At 33.8% G+C, this 20,185-nt stretch overlaps 4 protein-coding genes across 5 annotated transcripts; 1 reads left to right on the top strand and 3 right to left on the bottom strand.

The window, feature by feature from the left end:
- Nucleotides 1-256: 256 nt before the first annotated feature.
- LOC120277898 (senescence-specific cysteine protease SAG39-like) lies at nucleotides 257-2,551 on the bottom strand. Its single transcript, XM_039284757.1, has 2 exons — nucleotides 2,103-2,551; nucleotides 257-1,057 (listed from the first exon to the last, which is right to left on the bottom strand). Exons 1-2 carry the CDS (start codon nucleotides 2,533-2,535, stop codon nucleotides 465-467), a joined length of 1,026 nt encoding a protein of 341 aa, XP_039140691.1. The 5' UTR covers nucleotides 2,536-2,551; the 3' UTR covers nucleotides 257-464.
- Nucleotides 2,552-5,349: 2,798 nt separating this feature from the next.
- LOC120277297 (isoaspartyl peptidase/L-asparaginase 1) lies at nucleotides 5,350-8,827 on the top strand. Of its 2 annotated transcripts, XM_039284083.1 has the most exons (5): nucleotides 5,350-5,634; nucleotides 6,354-6,587; nucleotides 7,555-7,641; nucleotides 8,113-8,245; nucleotides 8,318-8,827. In XM_039284083.1, exons 1-5 carry the CDS (start codon nucleotides 5,425-5,427, stop codon nucleotides 8,593-8,595), a joined length of 942 nt encoding a protein of 313 aa, XP_039140017.1. In that variant the 5' UTR covers nucleotides 5,350-5,424; the 3' UTR covers nucleotides 8,596-8,827. The 2 variants fall into 2 exon arrangements, with proteins under 2 accessions (XP_039140017.1, XP_039140016.1); XM_039284082.1 differs by having other exon boundaries at nucleotides 5,351-5,634; nucleotides 8,113-8,722.
- Nucleotides 8,828-9,212: 385 nt separating this feature from the next.
- On the bottom strand, nucleotides 9,213-10,682 carry LOC120277298 (nuclear transcription factor Y subunit B-3-like). The gene has a single exon (XM_039284085.1). The coding sequence runs from the start codon at nucleotides 10,123-10,125 to the stop codon at nucleotides 9,445-9,447; it is 681 nt and encodes a 226-aa protein (XP_039140019.1). The 5' UTR covers nucleotides 10,126-10,682; the 3' UTR covers nucleotides 9,213-9,444.
- A 648-nt stretch (nucleotides 10,683-11,330) lies between these two features.
- Nucleotides 11,331-18,774, bottom strand: LOC120277060 (glutamic acid-rich protein-like). Its single transcript, XM_039283808.1, has 12 exons — nucleotides 18,647-18,774; nucleotides 16,616-18,015; nucleotides 16,477-16,510; nucleotides 15,426-15,502; nucleotides 14,268-14,327; nucleotides 14,036-14,146; nucleotides 13,843-13,920; nucleotides 13,614-13,700; nucleotides 12,643-13,117; nucleotides 12,360-12,475; nucleotides 11,905-11,935; nucleotides 11,331-11,820 (listed from the first exon to the last, which is right to left on the bottom strand). Exons 2-12 carry the CDS (start codon nucleotides 17,987-17,989, stop codon nucleotides 11,642-11,644), a joined length of 2,622 nt encoding a protein of 873 aa, XP_039139742.1. The 5' UTR covers nucleotides 17,990-18,015; nucleotides 18,647-18,774; the 3' UTR covers nucleotides 11,331-11,641.
- Nucleotides 18,775-20,185: the final 1,411 nt, after the last annotated feature.

The following is a 20,185-nucleotide window of genomic DNA, read 5'->3' on the forward strand; positions in this document are numbered from 1 at the left end:
TGATGTTGATGATTTTTTTTTATATATTTTTATTATCTGTTACTGATATATATATATTATTTGTAGTGTTTTTTTATGATTATTATTTTGCTCCTAAATTTTATACAGTTTTTTTGATAAACATATATAATTTATTGATTTTACTAAAAAGTTATTTTTTATAATATTTTTAATTTCTCACGGGCCAAATGATATTGATCATGCGAATAATAATTTTTTTAAAAAAATAAATCACCTAAAATATAATTACATTTTGATTTGAGATATAATTACATTTGATAAATAATTAACATGCACAAATTTACATACGAGAACTTATATAAAAACACACACCTTATTGCTAAGGATTCTATTTAATTACATTAGAAAAACATTAAGAAGAGATATACACACACACACACATAAACATATATATAAACATAACTAATCAAATACATGCATATAAAGGACCATATATATGGTTTTTAAGCAATTGGATAAGAAGCTTGCATAGCAATGCCACAAAGCCCATGTTCATCATCAACATCTCTCTCCATTCTTATATACCCTTTCTCACCCCATGAAGATCCCCATGAGTTCTTAACCAACCAATACTTGGTACCATCACTTGTCATACCATATCCAACAGCAGTAACACCATGATCAAGATCAGTTCCACAATAACCAGTGAACACTCCATCAGAATAGAATTGAAAAGCATAACCACTAGAATCAATTGCAACTGAAACAGGTTGGTTAGTTACTGCTTTCAAAAGTGCAGCTTCATTGTTTGAAGGCACATCTTCAAAACCAGTGATGGAGGCTGCATGGATTGCTGATTTTTTGGTGTCGCAGTTACCATCAGTTCCTTTGTAAGGGTAGTTAAGTTCAGTGGTGAGACCTTTGTTCTTGATGATGAACTCAAAGGCATTATCCATGAATCCTCCATTACAACCTTGGTCTTCACCACTAGTGTCACAATCTACTAGTTCTTGTTCTGATAGTGATATTAGTTTTCCGGTGCTGAGTTTGGTTATCCCCTCCATTGCTGCCACTGCTGAGAATGCCCAACAACATCCTGCATGTGTGTTTGTTTTTTTTTTTTTGTTAAATGAACTCAATCTCAAAGGTTAAAATGATACTGTTAAGAATAGAAAATATAATATTTGGTTAATAGTATTAAGTGAGATTAACTTTAACATAAAAAGTTGAGGATTCTACTCTTCATAAATATCGTTGAGGATTTGAGGTATGTAAGATAACTTCTTCGCGTTGCCAAAACACATGATAGTGTGTGTATATGTATATATATATAAGGGCTCATTCTCTATGAGTATCAGTAGATTTGAAATCTAGAGATGTCTATATATATAGTAGCTAAAAAATTATGATCTTATAACTACTATGTAGGTCCTTTCATCATAAAAGAAAATTCTGATTTCAAAGAAGAAGAGAACTGCATCAATAACTGCTCCTCTAAAGATATCCTAAATGATAAATTACCTATATATATACACAGTAGTATCCCTCCTCTAAGGAAGTGGTGCTAACATACATATTTTAAGATACTACGGTAAAAAGCCCATGGCCAAAATATATAGCCTAATTAACCCACATAATACATGTAAGTAATATAATTATTAATAGATGAAATATAATAAATATATATATATATATACATCTTCTCCGGGCTTAAGTTTTTAGATTAGATATTTGACTACACATAGTAGTATTAGAACTAATTATATTAATTTTTTAAATAATCCTATATATATTAATTGAGTTAATAATCATTAACATAATTATATTTGTTGAAGACAATGGCCGTTTGATGCAAATCTAATATGGGTTGTCCCTAGGTTTGATTAGAGAACGAGTTCTCATATATGTATATACAACTTGAAAGTTTAACATGAAAGAAAGGAAATACATATATTATATTGGTATGGATATTTTAATATTTAGGATTTTTTTTATGAATGATGTTGTAATTAAGCATATATAATTATATTAATGATTATTAACTTAATTAATATGAGATTCTAAGTATATATCTAAAAAGAAATATACCTTATGTATGTATGTGTATATATATATATATATATATATATATATATGCTTACCACACTGTCTTTGATCTTTAACAGCCGTGACAGCACCTTTCATCCTCCAATCCAAGCTCACCGGAGTGGCAGAAACATTCTCATACCTAAAGCTAGATGACTCCATGGCAACCTCTTTAATCTTCTTCAATGAAGGTTTGAAACCATTGTAAATGGTTTTAAACTCTTCATTAGTGAGATCAGCAAACTGATTAACTCCAAGCTTAAACTTATGATCACCTGCATTAAATAATCCAATAAGTTTAAGGTTGTTCTTGAAAATCTCCATGCGGTGCTCCTTCTCATCTTCATCTTTATACACTCTCCCATGTTTAACCATCCACTTCTCATGCTCTTCCTTCATTTCTATAACATCTCTATTCAAACTTCTAATTGAAACAACATGAGAAATTATGAAACCAAAGATTAACAAAACTAACAAAAAGTTTGCCATAATTAATACTACTTGAATTTCTAATATTTAGTTAATATAGGATGTTTGTGAGGTATATATATATATGTGTGTGTGTGTGTGTGTGTGTGTGTGTGTGTGTGTGTGTAGAGTTTGAGAAAGAGTATGAGTTTTTCACTCAATATTGTTGCATGATTGAAGGTGTGGAGCGCTTTTGACTAATGTTTGATTAATTAACTGAATTAATTGTTAAATTTTCAAACTCTTTTTCAGGTGTGCATGCATGACTTTCTCTATTAATCATGAGATTCTGTTTGATACTTTCAAGAAATAAAAAGGAATTTTAAAAAAAATATTTGTGGTGGAATCTAATTAGTTTTACGTACTAAACTAAACAACTTACCACTTTAATCCTCCAGTAGTGTCAAAATGTGTATTATTATTATTATTATTATTGGTAACATAACAGTTTATTCATCTAATAGATTGTGTTTTAATTCAATATAATTAAAATATTATAAAACACCAAAATAAATATATTTCTATAGTTTTGGGAGTAAAATGAACATATTTATATATATTGTTTAGTAATCAAAATAAATAATATACTGTCATTTTTTTTTACAATTTACAAAGATGAGCATTTATCAATAAACTCACATATTATAATAAGCAGAATATTTTGTATGTTAGATCTCACACTCGTATATATGTATGTTTACATAGATAATTAAAATATTTTTAAACTCAAACCTTATACTATATAATAACCATAAAGATTATTTTCAACTAGCAATAAGACTAAAAACATAGATAAACTATTTCAAAAAAAAAAAAACATAGATAAACTTTGATGATATTTTGAAACAATATTAACACTTAAACAAAAATAAAATTATTATACAAAGGTAACCGGGGCATAGCCCAGAAATACTCATTGTGCCTTGCAATTAAGGAGTCTCGAGTATGAGCCCATCAGCTATTAATGCATATATAGAGTTCCTTGTGGGGAGATATATATGAAAAACACTTTCTTTGCCTTCTAAAATCACATATTAGAGTTTATAAGTTACCGTAATTTTTACACTTTTATACTTATTTGTCTTTGATTATCAGCATTTATTGTTTTCATAAAAAAAAAATTGGTATAAAAAACTGAAGGTACGTAATCCAAAAAAAAAAAGAGTCAAGATTCTTCATATAAATTCTTGAATCATAAATCACGATCAACAATGTTAATGGCGTCACAAATTGAAGAACTTATTGTTATTCGTTGTCTTGTCAAACACAGATATATGTTACTTTCATTTGAAGCTTGAAAGACAAAAAGACAAGTATTTAAATGCCGTGAAGTTGCTTGATTCTTTTATAGAAATAAATAAATTAATTAATAAATAAAAGGGATTAGAGGAACTTCATGAACCAAAATTTTACGTCTAATAAATTGCATTAAATTAAGTTAGTTTTTATATTAAATTTCGCTTTATATAAATGAATATTTTCTTTTCTTTTTAAATCTTAAAAAATTCTCTCCAACTATAATACTTGTTTATAAATGAAAATTAATTTTAAAGATTACATTTTCATTTATTTTTCTTGAAATTAAAAATTTTAGTCATCCACTCATGCACGCATTCATTTGTATATAACAATTATTTTTGTTGACAAAGATTTGTATAAATATCATAAATTCATTATGTTGTTATCTACTATAAATCTTTTGATTTTTCTCGCTATTTATAATAAAAAAAATTAGACAATTTATATATGATTTAAAAAAAAAAGAAAAGAAAAAAACTAAGATTTATCAGCAAATAAAGGTGTGTGCGATATGCATAATAGGATATGATTTTATAAAATATATACCAAATTTTATATTAATATAAAAATAAATTTAAAAAATAAAATAAAATAAAATCACATGTTTATTATCTTATCTTTAGTTGTTCGAGAAGCAATCGAATTTTTTAAACAATAAAATAATTGCACTATATGACCATTGACTAATACTGATTGATGCTCAAGATGCGCAACAAGTATATATATATATATATATATATACATTTGTATGTATTTTAGGATAGGCGACAAACATGAAACACTCCATTTATGAATTTGTATACATGTACAATAATACACTAGTTATAGTAAATTATCAATTTTAAAAATTTATTAATTTAAATATTTTTTATGTGCTATATAAGGTAATAAAAATTTATCATGTGAATATTTAAAAAATAATAATAATGTAAATAGGTCATGAACCAAATAATAATAATACTACAATACCATCCACTGCTTACTATAATACCATTTACGCTAATTTCAATGGTTTGTTCTCCCCAACCGAAATAGAAACTGTTACATTGAAAAAAGTTTTAAGTTGATTGAAATAAGGCAATTATTCAAATGTTGTGCTAGAGATGGATGCCCAAGTTGTGGTTGGTAATATTTTGCAAAATCAAATAGATATCTCTGCCTTGAGAGTGCTTAATACAAAATGCAAATCTTCGTTAATGCAATATTCATCTTTTTCTCTAAAAATATATTAGAAGACAGTCCAACAGAATTAATCATACATTGGCACAGCTGTCTTCTATATTTAGTAAGGTTTTACTTGATGATGATGTTATGGCTATTAATCAATGAAGTTAATTTTTTCTCCAAAAAAAATTATAATAAATATTTGATTTTTTTTCTTTATTTATGTAAATAATTGTGTGTATATATATATATATATAAATATGTATGTATATTATGTGCCTTCCAAGTTCCAAGTTCTGTTTTGGAAAAATAAATAAATAAATAAATAAATAAGATAATATAAATAAATGAATAAATAAACAAATAATAAACGTTTGTTTGGATTCACCAACCATTTGGCATTTACCATGACAATGGCAACAACTACAAAGCTCTGTTCTTTAATGCATGCCCTGTAGGTGTTTGACGGATTGCCTCAGTGAGGAAGAGAGAGAGATGGGATGGGCGATAGCGCTGCACGGAGGAGCAGGGGACATCCCGGTAACGCTCGCTGAAGAGCGGAGGGCGCCAAGAGAGGCCACACTTGGACGTTGCCTGAGCCTTGGTGTTGCAGCGCTCAAAGCCAACCAGGCGCCACTTGATGTTGTTGAGCTTGTGGTAATCAAAGCTCCTCCTCATCAACCTTCTACATTGAAAGTTTTGATCTTTGGCTATTCAAGATGTTGGTTTGCTGATTTTCCTATGTGTTTTGCATTGTGTTGTTTTTCTCCATTTTGATCTAGTGCTGGGTATATAAATTAGGGCAAGTATAACAAAACCTTTTTTTTTTGTGGTGGTGGTTCTAACATTTATCCTCTAAACAGTTGGTGTGAAGTTTTTACTCAAGGTAACAGTATAGTATTAAAAAGGATAATCTTGTTTATTCAAAGCATTTTGAGTGAATGAAGTGATAAAGAGTGGTCCTAAAAGTATATATATAGTTTAGTTATTAGAAAATTAGAGAGGTTGAAGTATTGGTGAGAGTACTCGTCCTTGTGGAATTCTATTCAATCATATTTTTAAGCATGATATAGTTTCTCTAACCATACTTAGTGCTTCTCGTCGGAATATGTATGCCCAGAATCTTCAGGCCTTTCATGAAACATGTCTGATATTTACTTTGGTTCTATATGCTTCAACTTGCATGTATGCTCTTTCCTCAACATATAATGCACAAGAAGAATAGGAAAAGTTCAAGCTTTCCTGCAAAAGAAGAATATTGTGCTATAGTTCTCATGCTCTGTTTACTCCCACGGTAGATAAATAACTGATGAAAGGTTGTAAACACTTGAGCTTGAGCTGCAGCTGCTTCCAATAACTAAAGTATGTTTTAACAGGTCCGTGAGCTGGAAAATTGTCCGCATTTCAATGCTGGTAAAGGTTCTGTTTTGACAACCAAAGGTACAGTAGAGATGGAAGCATGTATCATGGATGGTATTACGAAAAACTGTGGTGCTGTTTCGGGTGTCTCTACTGTAGTGAATCCGATATCTCTTGCGCGAGTGATCATGGAGAAGACTCCGCATATATATCTAGGATTTGATGGTGCTGAGGCATTTGCTAGGGAGCAGGTATGTGCTATTAGGTTCTTTTCTCTAGCAATATTACTTTCAATGTTGAAAAATGTCTGCTGAAAAAGACTCTGTTAGTATTAATGCAATATATAGCCTTGCCTTGTGACCTTGGGCAATAAGTTGAGATTTGTGATATTGTTAGCATAAAGAAGAACTTTGTGTGTGATACATGAAAAGGTAAATGAAAAAAGAAATATGTAATTGCCAGAGCTATAATGAATTGTGTCTGAGGCCAACCTGAATCTTGCTTTAGAACATCTACTGATCTGCAAATTCATATGCCTCTCCCTTTTATGTAAAGATTCTTTTGTCATTCCGAAACAAAATTTGAAAATCTTTGCTAGTAGAATTGTAATGCGCTACTTAAATATCTCTTCAAATATCAGTCCTCTATTTTATGATTCTTGGGATTTGTTGATTTTGTTAAAGATAGAAACTCCATAAGCAAGATGTCCATCAGGAATAAATGCTTAAAATTAACATTTTTTTATTGCTTCATGCAATTTTGACTCTTATCAATCTCTTGAACACAACAACAAAATTTTAACAATTGGCGATATGGTCAACACGCATTTAAATTCTTATAAACAAACTGATATCTTATGTCTGACACACACTCACACACACACACACACAAACAAAAAAGAGAAAAAAAGAAAAAAGAAAAGTTGCATGAGCCACACTTCTTATGCAAATGCTTACATGTTTGGCAAGAAATTATGGACTCTGTTGTTGCTATGAACATTAATGAAATGGTTTCTTGATAAATTGTTGGAGTGCATCATACTGTCAAATCAGTCATGGAATCTCAGTCTGTTTGCATAAAATAGTATTTTGAGTGGCATTCTCAATCATGTTATCCTAATTTCAATTATTCATTTAACCTGAATCTATAAACATTTTCTTTTTGTTTGATCTTTCATATTTTTTTCTCCATCCTTTTGATTGAACTTATGATGTATAGGGTGTTGAAGTTGCAGAGACAAGTCATTTCATTACTCAAGAAAATGTTGAAAGGCTAAAACAAGCAAAGGGAGCCAATCGTGTGCAGGTACACAGCAAAGTCATAATATCTTCCTGGTTTAATCGGTTTGTTGCATAACATTCTCATGCACATAATTGCCTTTGAATTGGTTTGTCATGCTTCTCCTCAACGTTGATTTCCATTAGTTCAATAGCCAATGAGGACTAATCATAATCTTCATCATCATTTCAACCACTATGTTTCAATTAATCAACTAAACTAAATCCATTTTCTGTGTCACTTAATTTCCGCTTTAAATAAGTAACTTCCGTTTAGATTGGTTGGCCGTATTGTTTATGACGTATAACGATGGCTTTCCTTTGTTCAAAATACAAGTTCTAAAATATCAGACAGGAATCTATATTGATCACTGGTTTTGTCAAACAATTTTCCGCGTGCTTATGAAAATAGAATGGTGGCTGGCTAAACTTCATGTATTATGCCACATTAATAAATTCCACTTATTAAACTAATTGCTCATGGAAATGCATCTTGCAGATTGACTACACTCAACCAATATCAGCCGTTAACGGTGACAGTCAAATCGGGACGGTCGGGTGTGTAGCTGTGGATGGTGCTGGAAACTTAGCTGCAGCAACATCTACCGGTGGACTAGTGAACAAAATGGCGGGTAGGATCGGCGATACTCCAGTGGTAGGAGCAGGAACATATGCTAATCACCTCTGTGCCGTCTCTGCCACAGGCAAAGGCGAATTCATCATCCGAGCTACTGTTGCCCGAGATGTCGCTGCTGTGATGGAATACAAAGGACTTTCACTAAAAGAGGCTGCAACCTATGTAATCGACAGTGTTCCGAAGGGCAATGCCGGTCTAGTTGCTGTTTCTGCCAACGGAGAAGTAGCTATGCCTTATAACACTACGGGTATGTTCAGGGCTTGCGCGACCGAAGACGGTTACTCAGAGGTTGGAATATGGGACACTGAAGTGGAGCATAATTTCATCGACAACTCGAAAAGTTGATGAATTCACCAATCCAAAACTAAGTTATTGTTCTCCATTCAACTCTTCCTAAACTCTGAATTAAATAAAGGCTCTTGAATTGTTAAGCATGATCATGACCATTTATATGTGAAATCATTCATGCAGATTCCTGCAAAGTTATTGTGCCAACTCTCCCCACTTGAAAAGTGGAACATCAGGCCCCCTATTTCTTCTGCTTTATTTCTAATGATGATGAGTTGAATTTCATGCATCTTTTTGGAGTGAATTGTTACTTTTGTTTTTGTGGCAATAAATGGGTACAAGTAATGCAGAAATGGATGGTATTTTAGTATGGAAGTCCATTATTTTGGATTGACCATTATATATCCTTCCCATCTGACAGCAAAGACAGTATTAAAGATCCCACTTGCATTAGTGGTTGTGGCAATTTGACTTATAAATGTCTGCCCCTGCCCAGCAGACAAAGGAGCAGTTAAAGAGACCACTCATTTGCAGGACAAAACATCTCATTGCTGTCCAAGATTCATTGCATTTTTAAACCAATTTTTTTTACAAAAAGAGCAATCAAAAACAACACTGAACATTCACATGCATAACAGATATCCACAGTCCTCTACACTCCACACTCATTTACAGATAAATCAAAACATCATTCATTCATATATTCCTTAATCAATACAACCTCTACAGTCTACACTATGTTACACATCATCCATCCCAAGATTCCAATGTCCTCTCTATATCAAACTAATTCCTTCTATGTAGAACAAAGTCTATTATATTATAACACATTCATTCATTCATTCATAAAACAACACCAAATCTCTGAATAACTTCACACTAACACTGTAACACACTTTATGTATACTATACTCTGCCTTGCCTTCCAATACCACCTGAAGAACCTGAATTCCCAGCACCACCACCACCACCACCACCAGCAATGGAGTTCTTTCCACCCAAACCCAATTGGTGATGCTGATATGAAGATGAAGAAGATGGTGAAGAACCATACATTTGATGACCCATCATCATCATCCCACCACCAGCACCACCATACATACCACCAGCACCACCATAAGAAGCTACATTGTTTCCCATGCTCACTGTCACTGAGCCACTACCATTCCCACCACCACCACCACTAGTAGTACTAGAACCATCCTTTTGCTGAGACTGTGAAGAAGGAGTTCCCTTCTCACCTTCCATCTCTCTGAACTTTTGAAGATAAACCTTGAGAGGCTCCACGTACTCTTCAAAACCAAGTGTGGTCATTGCCCAGAGGAGGTCATCGCCATTGATGGTCTTGCGCTTCTCGCGCTGGCACTTGTCAGAGGCCTCGCCGGTGATGAAGCTTATGAACTCTGAGACGCATTCCTGGACCGTCTCCTTGGCGTCTTTGGAGATCTTGGCGTTCGCCGGCAAGGCCTTCTTCATAATTCTGCTCACGTTGGCGATTGGCAGGAACCTGTCCTGCTCTCTCGGCGATGAGAACTCGCTGTTTCCTACAGCGTTCGTCCCTCCAGACTCGTTGTCCGAATCCGCCATCAATCCCAAACCAAAGATCGAAGCTTTATACACAAAAGAAGAAGGAAATCAATCCAAGGTTTTGAAGAATACGAGGAGAGATTTAAACCTCTGAAAGTGAGAACTATCGATCCAAAACAACTTTTAAGATCGAAATTTTCAAAGGAAAGAGAAAAAACCGATCTTTTGTGTATATCTAGTGGTTTCGAATGGAAAACAAGCATGAAAAACCAGAGCTTCAATGCTGGGAACCGATGGTGCGTCGACAAGCCCCTCGGATTCCCACATCACTCGAATTGAAGGAAAAAAAAAAGTGGGAGATTTAAGTGAATATAGAATCAAAGAAAGCAAGAACTAGGCTTCCTTTTTTCTCATCTTCAACTCCCAACAATCCAGAATCAGACAAGAAGAAACAAAAAGGAATTAAATTTTCTTTGATTGGAGAGAAGAATTAGTGGTCGAATCGAGGAATCCCTAGAAATGAAACACTAGTGCAAGAAGAGCGGAGGAGAAGCTCGGACAGGGAGAGCGAAGCAAGACGAGAAGAAGAAGAAGAAGAGGGAAAGAGAGATGGCAGGATCCGTTGGATCTTGGTCCTAATATCGAATCGGGAAGTCCACGTGGATACATGAGAACCGTTAGTTTATCGATAAGCATGGGACACGTGGGAATACAGGGATGCTTGATGAGATCCACGTGGCAATAATCTTATCCGTTGGTGAGGGTCCAAGGTGGTCGGTGAAGGCCTTGGTGGCGTGCGGAGTGGCAGCCTGTGCTGTCTAACTCTGTTTATTTATTCATTTTTGTTTTTTTTTAAATCATAATATTAAAACTTATAAAGAAAAAAAAAAAGTTTATATATTACGTATCATTGAAGTAATAATAATAAAAATCTTCAAGACTCGTTTTCATGCCACTTCGAAATCTGAAATGAAGTCTTGGTCTACCATTAATTTGTTCTCGGTTGATTTTTTTTATTTGTGATATAAATTTTATCATATTCTTTCCTTGTATAAATCTAGAACTAGACAATGAAAATTTACATAAATAAAATAATCATTAACAAATATTAAAATATTTTCAAAAGCATGAGATTACAGTTAAAAAAATAAGTAAAAAAACAAATTTTATTCACACAAATTACAATATATATATATATATATATAACAAAAATAAGACTTAAGCTCAATGCATAGCAGAATAAAAAAACTCAAGGGACCAACAAATATTAATAACATTTAAGTTTGTTGAATTGAAAGCCCAAAAAACTAAAACCAACGTGCTGAGAACAAAGATATAGCCTTTGCATTTTTATGGCAAACAGAGTTTGCAAGACCATAAGCACAGAGAGAGAGAGAGAGAGTCCTAAATTATATCTATGGATCAGAAGAATTGTGTACACGGTGGCCTAAAACTCTATGTTATAGATACAATGATGGAAAGAAAAGAGTGCCTGTTCCCAGGTAATATAGACCTGAGCATAACTTAATTCTAAAACACCTGAAAGAGAGGTAACATAAACATAATAAACACGCGATTAAGCCTTCACGGCTTTGCGCTTCGGCTTGGGCTCCGGAGTTTCATCCTCATCATCGTCATCTTCATCATCCTCATCGTCATCTTCTTCAGCCTCGTCCGCTAACTTGGACAACTCTTCTTGAATCATTAATTTGATTGATTTCTTCATTGAGGTCAAATCCGTGTTGTAATGGGCACCTGAAGAAACCCACAACATGAGAAAATTACATCTGAAACTAATAAGATACTTACAGCTGCAGTCCTAGGTTTGTTAAGACATACCAAGTTGCTTAAGAATGTCGGTGAATGTTGCCTGCAAAATGTGACAAGGCGGAACTGGTGAGAGTTCAGAAACATATCATAAATTCATAATAAATGTAAAACAAAACAGTTGAGATGTCAAGGCCTCAATTTCTTCTCTTTTATAGCTGCACAAACACAGACAGTTGTGTGCATAAACACTTCTCTTTTATTTTTCTTAAAAGTTCCTCAACTGCCTGAATTAAGAGCCATAAATAATTATGAGCACTATCTAGATTGAGATACTAATGCATGAATATACCATCAATAGCATTTAAACACAAGAACCCTGCAGATGACCCATGACATTGATTTTTAGTATTGTTATCAAGGTGACGACAATGAGAATTTGAAACACAGTCAAAAATAATTGTATGGCATATTTTATCACATAAAACAAGCATTGTGGATCACAGATGAGTACTGGTTAAACATACCGTGTTGAAATCAACTTCTTTCAAAATTTCACATATGCTTTCTCTTATTTCCTTCTCGCTGGGGCCTATTTCTTTCACCTCTTCTGGTTGCTGCTTTGTTTTAGCTGCCTTTTTACCTATGAAGAGACACCACAAGTTTCAGATCAAAATTTTGATTACATCAATTAGGAAATTGTAACTTTCAGAAACTTTAGAAAATTACTACAAATAACAGTAGATACATCCAAGAAATTACTTGTGATCATTTGGTTGAGATTAAATAGTATTAGTAAATCATGTGTACCTGAAGATTTTTCCTTTGGAGCTGATTTTGGAGTTGGCTTCTTAGGTGTGTCAGCATTTTTCTTCTTTCTAGCAAAGACCTTAGCACCAGCACCTTTGTTCTCTTCAGACTTGGACCTTTTAGATGGGGGTGTTTTGGTAGTGGTCTTTGGGGATGTTGGAAGTGAGATCTTGTTGGAGGGTGTCTGCGTCTTAGACTTTTCTGATGCAGCAGAGCCTCCTTTGTTTGAACACTTCTTCATGCTCGCCATGTCTTTACCTGAGTCATTATCACCATCATCATCATGATCGTTGCCTTCTTCTTCATCTCCTTCAGATTCAATTTCTTTTCCCTCATTCTCGGAATGATTATGTTCTTCTTCCTCATCAGGGAAACCATTCTCACTATCTTCACCTTCATTATCCTCATCTTCATCTTCTGTTTCTTCCGTAGCCTTTCCTCTAAATTTTGTTGCACTCCCGCTCTTAGATCGTTTCTGCAAGGAAGTAGACACATGAATATTTTTAGCAACAATAATCCAACAATAACTTTTAGAAAAGAATAACATTGAACATGGAAAAGAACAGTTCAACTTATGGCAACTACTCATAATGAACAGATATATAACACAGCCTGATGGAGCTTCATACATACATCTATCCTAGGATAGATAAATTAAATGTCAAGCAAAAACATCTCCAACCTACCATTCAAAATAATTGCTCATAATTAAATGAGTAATAATAATAAAAAAGAACGAACATGTTCATGCAACCTACTAATACAAAACTCTTCAGAATGCATCATAGACACTAAGGCAGTTTTGACACAAATATATATATATATATGCTTTAAAACCAAGATGACTAGATGACTGGAGAACTCCCCCACCAAGAAAGGATGTAGAATCATTGGGAAGATAAGGTTTGAGGACAGCAGCCATTATTCTGATGGATGAAAAAAAAACAATTGAAATAATATAGATCCTATACCTTTCTAGAGTGATCTGTAGGTGTAACTTCTGTACTCTTTGATGCACTTCCTTTAGAAGTTCTCTTGCGCTTGCCAGATCTTGATTGCTACAATAGAAGAACATGACAACAAATTTAGAAACACAATCTATGGCCTCACATTTTACTGATAAATCTGCCCAAAGGAGCTCAAGTTAAACCATTCTAACGAAAATTGTATCAATATAAGATATTCACTATGTGAACAAACCTGCTCGTCCAAAGATAAGGCATTAGTTGTAGCATGAGGAGCTGCCATGAAATCTAACAGCTTCACCACAAGGTCTTCCTGCAAGAATACCATCACAGCAATGAGGACAGCCATTATAAAATATGCTCCAGGAAGCCTCATGCAGTTCCCATCCATTACGGATTCTATTATGAATCTAGTAAGACCTACAAACCTTCCGAATGGTAGCTTTCGAAATAGGAATATCAAATAAATCACATAGATCCAATAATGTATCCTTTACACATTTGTCAAGCTTCTCCTTTATCTTGGCTCTTTGCTTTTCCTGAAAGTGAAAATATATCTTCATATCAGGGCAATCATACATGCAGAATAAAATATATCAGGATGCAACTTATCCAAGATGATCATTAAATTTAACTATGCAAAACCATTGCATGACTTACCTCATTCTCATGCCACACAAATCCAGAAAATTGGAGGAGATGGCTCTTAAAATTGACAGCCTGCAAAGCCAAATGAATAAACAATCAATCATAAGGCACTCCCAACATAGTACACACAATTCAAGTGTCACAAAAGATCAGTATCAATGACACTTGAAAAGAAAACTGGAAGAAGAAAATAATAATCAAAAAGCCCCTGCACTAAGGCAAGCTATTTACAGAAGAAAGAACAAAAGATAATGACTTCAGCAACCAATTGACAGACACATGAAAGATTAAAAATATTAAACAAATGATAGGAATATCTACATAAGAAAAAGAGATGAAACAAGATGACTATATGGAACTCCACCAGTATCACAGCACTATAATTGATATTTATCATTCTCAGTGAACACAAAAAAGCTAAGGGTCCATTCTAATCAATCACAATAGGTTGGGGTCAAATTTGCAATGTGAAAATAAATAAATAAATAAATAATTAAAGAGGCTTGGCTTTTAAAGCAAAAAAGGAGAGAAGTTTTATGGACCAAAGAGGACTCAACTGCAAAAAACAACAAACGGGTCATCACATAAATAACTCGCAAATCTCCTATTTGTGTGCATTTTGAGATAATGTACATGAGACTCATTAAATCTAAACATAGCACTGGCCAACAAACAGCTTTTTCTCCGACTGGAGGTAAATATTTAAAACCTAAAGAAGCATTTAGAGAGAACAGAGCAACTCCTTCCATAGAATTTAAACCACAACATCTCTTTGATAAAATAACTTTATGTTATTGACTTGTATATACAAATACAAGTACACATCTAAATCGGCTAAAACAAAAGTAAACCTTACAAGTTTCAGAAACAAATCCAGTCAGAGAGCCACACAAGAAGAAAATATAGGTGCTAATGTCCAACAGATCAAAACAGCAAAGGACGACAACTTTCAGCGATCCACTTTATCCTCAATTACATCAGCATCTTCAGAATGAGAAATTATTACTCTATTCCTATCAAGACAACTGCAAGCATAACATATGAAGTCCTTGACTATTCAAACTAACACCAAACTTTTTTCTGGCGAAAGCATCAATTATCCGGAAATATAGAATCATGTATTAGTAAACTTCAGCCAAGTAAAACTAGCAGACATATTTTCTGACCAACCTTTCCCCTTCTCCCAAAAAGAGTCTGATGGAGAAATTTAAGGTCAGCAGGTTTCTTCCTTGATAATCTGTGTGCCACTGCAAGAACGCACTAAAAATTAGTTCAGCTTAAACAAATTGATGAAGTAATGGAGCCTGATAAAAGTATCTAAAGAAATCAAGATGGATCAAAACACAACACAACTCAATGAATGAATATCTTAAAGGAGAGCATCACAAAATGCTGAAGTCTGGTAAGAATTACAGATTCAGTGAACAACGATATTACAAGTAAATTTTTACAAAACACATAAGTATATTGCAACAAAAAGACTATCAAACAACTCCGTGGCCTTAAAATCAGCAAGCAAATCTTCAACATTGAGGTTCATAAATATGGCTGAAGCAACAAGAAATCTATGTGAGCAGTTCTAAAAGAGTTTTAAGTGTAGAGTTGTATACACTACCAACCACCAAATAATGAGAATACTGATAAAAAGCGGTAAAGTACTCTAATTGGTTCTAAAATTTTTCCACACCTGAAAATCATGGACTTAAATTTTGGTTTCAATTGCATTGCACAACAAATGGACTCTTTCAGTTTTTTTCAGCCATTCAAATCATAGCATCATTTGAGATCAGGTATTTAATCAGTAAAAGGTTGATTCTGATTCAACTTTGACCAAAAAAAGAAACACACACACACACACAAAACAACGTCAAGCTAAAGGCAGATTTTAAAACCATGGTAGAAATTAAAAGACATGCATGAGTATCAAAAAACATATCAACAACCAATGCAGAGAGGACGAAAATACATCACATGCCAATAACAAATTTACATAGAAAACGCCTGGACCAACCATAATTATTTTATGTTTATACTAACAATAAAAGTGAAGCAATATGCTTGTGTTGAAAATCAAAATATTAGCTCAATAATGATGTGAGTTTAGCAGATAAACTAAAAGGTTGAAAGCAGATGCCTTCGCAAAAAGATAATTACACACTCAAAACCAAAAAGACACTTAAAATCTTAATGCATATTGAACCACTAAAACCAAAGGCCATACCATTTGGAATATCCTTTAAAGCAGTCCCACGGCCCTGCAGAGCAAAGCAAAAATAAATAAATAAATAAAATAATTATGCCTTCAACGCACCAGCAAAAACAAAAAGGCTCATAAGAAATTAACTGATACAATATAGTACCTTCCCAATTAGAAATTCCCTGGATGGTTCTTTCTCAATGACCTCCACCAATCTCTCAACAGTTTTTCTCTCACGCACTGGACGATCAGCAGAAGAGACTACAGGAGTGCTGAAACTGTCCTCAGCCTTGGCCCCACCAGCTTTCTTCTCCTTCCCTTCACCTTCCAAGCTGGGCCTCCGGCTCCTTGATCTCTTTCTCTTCAAACTTTTCCCCCCCTTATCCTCATTCTCATTAGAATGTTCATCCTCTTTTTCCTTCACAGGTTTCTCTTCCTTCATTTCTGACCCTTTATCTTCTTTTGTTCCTGACCCTTCCTCGTCATTCACTCTGCTTTTACCTACCTCCTCATCTTTCTCACCCTCAGTTTCAGCCATCTTAACATCCACCTCAGCTTTAACATCCTCAGCCTCAGCCATCTTAACATCCTCCTCATCCTTGACATTCTCTGCCTCAGTCATCTTCACATCCACTACATCTTTCACATCCTCATTTTCAGCCATTTTTACATCCTCACCCTCTGTTGTTTTAATAACAACCTCCTGCTCTGATATACCCAGACCATCTGTCTTACTAGATATTGCTTCCTTGACTTCTGAGGTTTCCACAACCGTTGCTTCAGCAGTATTCACAACTTCAGTTTGTGTGGCTTTTGCTTCTTTGGTCTCTATAATTTCGACATCCACAACCTTTTTGCTTTCCACAACCTCCTCAGTGGTCTTCAGATTCTCTGACTCAGTAATTTGGCCGTCCTCAGTCTCAATGGTCTTCACTTTCTCGGACTCAGTTGCTTTGCTATCATCTGCCTTCGTGATTTTCACATCTTCAACCTCAGTGACCTTGGTGCCCTCAGACTCTGAGATTTTTGAATCTTCAGCCTCTGTGGTTTTCAAATCCTCACCCTCGGTGGGTTGCGTATCCTCAGGCTTGGAGATTTCAGCATCCCCAGACTGCGGTGGAGTGATTTTTTTATCCTCAGACTGAGTAATTTTTGCATCCTCGGCGTTTACGGACACATCTTCAGTGGCCTTTCTATCTTTAGCCTCACTAACTTTCACCCCTTCAACCACAACGGGATTTGCATCCTTGGACATGGTGGCTGGTGGATCCTCAGTGCTTGCACCTTTTGCATCCTCAGAGTCAGCTTTCTGCTCACCCTCAGCATCAGTGATCTTCACATCCTTGGCATCAACCTTAACCACATCATCTAACTTCTTGTCATCACCAGCTGGTTCTGTATTTTCTGTTGCCTTCACACAATTGTCTTCTAAATCCTTCTTCTCAGTAACGACCACCTTAGCTTTGTCATCAGGAGGGCCAGAACCATTGGCCATAGGCGCTGTCTCCTCTTCAGATGCTATCTCGGTTTCAGCCATTCCAGCAGTTTCCACCGCTAGGTATTCTAAGATTCAAGTCCAAATTAAAAGCTTGCAACAATTAACATAATCTGTAAACCTAGAAGCAGCTAAACAAATAACCTTGAAACACATCAAAATCAATGCAGAGAAAACTTTTTACAAGTCATACCAATCACAGAAAAGCATTATAAAGCATAAAATTAAAACCCTGAACAGAAGCACACAATCCCAAACTTTGAAACCAAAACCCCCACAATAAAACCTACCGTACAACCCAAACATTGACTTCTATTCCAGCAAGTCCAACAAGCAAAAAACAGCCAAAAACACAGCCCTTCGAAAGGAACAAAAGCGTACCAAAACCCTAAAATCCATGCACAATCTAAGAAGCACAGCAAAACAAGTGATTTCAATCGAGAAGAAAGCAGTTAACAAAAAACAAAAAGAAAACACAAATAAATCTCAAAAGCAAACACAAGAACACTATAAAAAAAAAATGCATAAATGCATAAACACACAAAGAAAAAAACCATATATTACAGCAGAAACTTCGAAACCCTAGCAACACCAACATAACCTAAATCTCCTAAAACCCATCAAATTAGACAAGATAATCACAAAAAATACACAAAAATACATACAATTGAAAGGAAAAACACATAGATATCAACTTACAACACGAATCAAAGGTCGCAGTAGTCGAATCGAAGGGATTTCGAAGCCACTCGAGAGCAGCAACGAGCGCGAGAGCGAGAGAGAAAGAAGGGGGGAATAAAAAATTGGAGCTTTCTTTTCCCTCCTCAAAGGCCAAAAGAAGCGGATTTATAGCCTGGACTCCAAACCCGTTATCCAATCGGGTTTTGTGCTTTTACATCCGTTTGAATCCGATTCCCGATCGGACGGTCAAAATTCTATATCCAGATCATCGAGATCTGATCTAAACGCCACGTGGTCCCCGGTGGAGATCCAGCATCTGGATCCATATTTGACGGCTAGGATTTCATCACCCAGATTCTCCACTTTGATGTTGACCTTTTGTCCTGATTATCTCAGTAAATACATATTTTTATAATTTAAATTTTAGGATAAAATTAGAACTAAAAATTTAATTAATAATAACTGAAAATTGAAATTTATGGTAGGAAAATTTAAAAATATTGAATTAACATTTGGTTCATTGAATGGATAATTCTTAATTTTGTGCTTAAGATGTAAAGCATTAATGGTTAATTATATTCTTATTAAGTCAGTAAATAATGTAAATTAAGTATTTATTGGTAACATTGAATTTGTTAAACTGGTTTTAATGAGTTTAAACAATTTCCAAAATTAAGTTTTACCATTTTGAATTCTCTATATCTTTTAGAATTTGAATGTCAACATCATTCGATTTTATCTCTTTATAAGTCATGTTTTGAAATAATATTATTTAATTGTATAAAGATGATCATTTATTATAAAAATTTAAAAATTAGATATTCTTGCCTATCTTGGTAGTCTAAACAAATAAAAAAAAAATTCAAAAGAAAAAGATATAACTACATGTTTAGATATTTGATCTTTAATACTTTATAAGCAACTAGATAACCCACACATGTATTTATCCCTTTTAATAATTCGAGTTAAAATTATTAATAAAAATATATTTATAGTCTCAAATATATTATTAAAAAAATAATGATATTGAAATTATCTTAATTTTTTTCATAAATTATTTTTTTTATATAATAATTTATTGTTAACTACTAGAACCGGAAGAGAGCATGCGCATATATATATATATATATATATATATAAAGTTATAAACACACGTAAAAATCTCTAAATTCAAAAGTATACATGAGAAAGAAGAAAACACCTATGAGTAAATTTCAGACTTTTACAAGGTGATATTTAAAAAAAAAAAAAACTTTTATTGGGCTTGGCAAAACAATTTAGAAGAAGCTCTTTTGAGTTTTGACCCAATGGGCTGGATCCAATGGATCTCATATGTGTTAGCCTATATTCCTCATCCTTCTCCAAAATAAATGAATAAACAAATAAAGGAAGTTTTTGGAATTGTTTTTATCTAATTAGCGTGTTTTGGTTTAACTAATATTAATTGAAATAGATATTATTAATATAATTATTTATTAAAACTAAGGCATTGATAACGACTAATAGAATGTTTAATATTGATTTTATTAAACATTGTAGGGCTCCATGCGATGAAAT

The sequence above is a fragment of the Dioscorea cayenensis genome, chromosome 15 (assembly GCF_009730915.1).
Source record: "Dioscorea cayenensis subsp. rotundata cultivar TDr96_F1 chromosome 15, TDr96_F1_v2_PseudoChromosome.rev07_lg8_w22 25.fasta, whole genome shotgun sequence".
Lineage (NCBI taxonomy): Eukaryota > Viridiplantae > Streptophyta > Magnoliopsida > Dioscoreales > Dioscoreaceae > Dioscorea > Dioscorea cayenensis.

Coding starts and splice junctions, on each gene's coding strand:
- LOC120277060 (XM_039283808.1), bottom strand. CDS start 17,989: ATGGCTGAAACCGAGATAGCATCTGAAGAGGAGACAGCGCCTATGGCC. Junction 15,503..16,476: donor TTTAAAGGATATTCCAAATG/GTATGGCCTTTG, acceptor GCGTTCTTGCAG/TGGCACACAGATTATCAAGG. Junction 13,921..14,035: donor CGAAAGCTACCATTCGGAAG/GTTTGTAGGTCT, acceptor GTATTCTTGCAG/GAAGACCTTGTGGTGAAGCT.
- LOC120277298 (XM_039284085.1), bottom strand. CDS start 10,125: ATGGCGGATTCGGACAACGAGTCTGGAGGGACGAACGCTGTAGGAAAC.
- LOC120277898 (XM_039284757.1), bottom strand. CDS start 2,535: ATGGCAAACTTTTTGTTAGTTTTGTTAATCTTTGGTTTCATAATTTCT. Junction 1,058..2,102: donor TAAAGATCAAAGACAGTGTG/GTAAGCATATAT, acceptor ACACACATGCAG/GATGTTGTTGGGCATTCTCA.
- LOC120277297 (XM_039284082.1), top strand. CDS start 5,425: ATGCCCTGTAGGTGTTTGACGGATTGCCTCAGTGAGGAAGAGAGAGAG. Junction 5,635..6,353: donor TTGATGTTGTTGAGCTTGTG/GTAATCAAAGCT, acceptor ATGTTTTAACAG/GTCCGTGAGCTGGAAAATTG. Junction 7,642..8,112: donor AGGGAGCCAATCGTGTGCAG/GTACACAGCAAA, acceptor TGCATCTTGCAG/ATTGACTACACTCAACCAAT.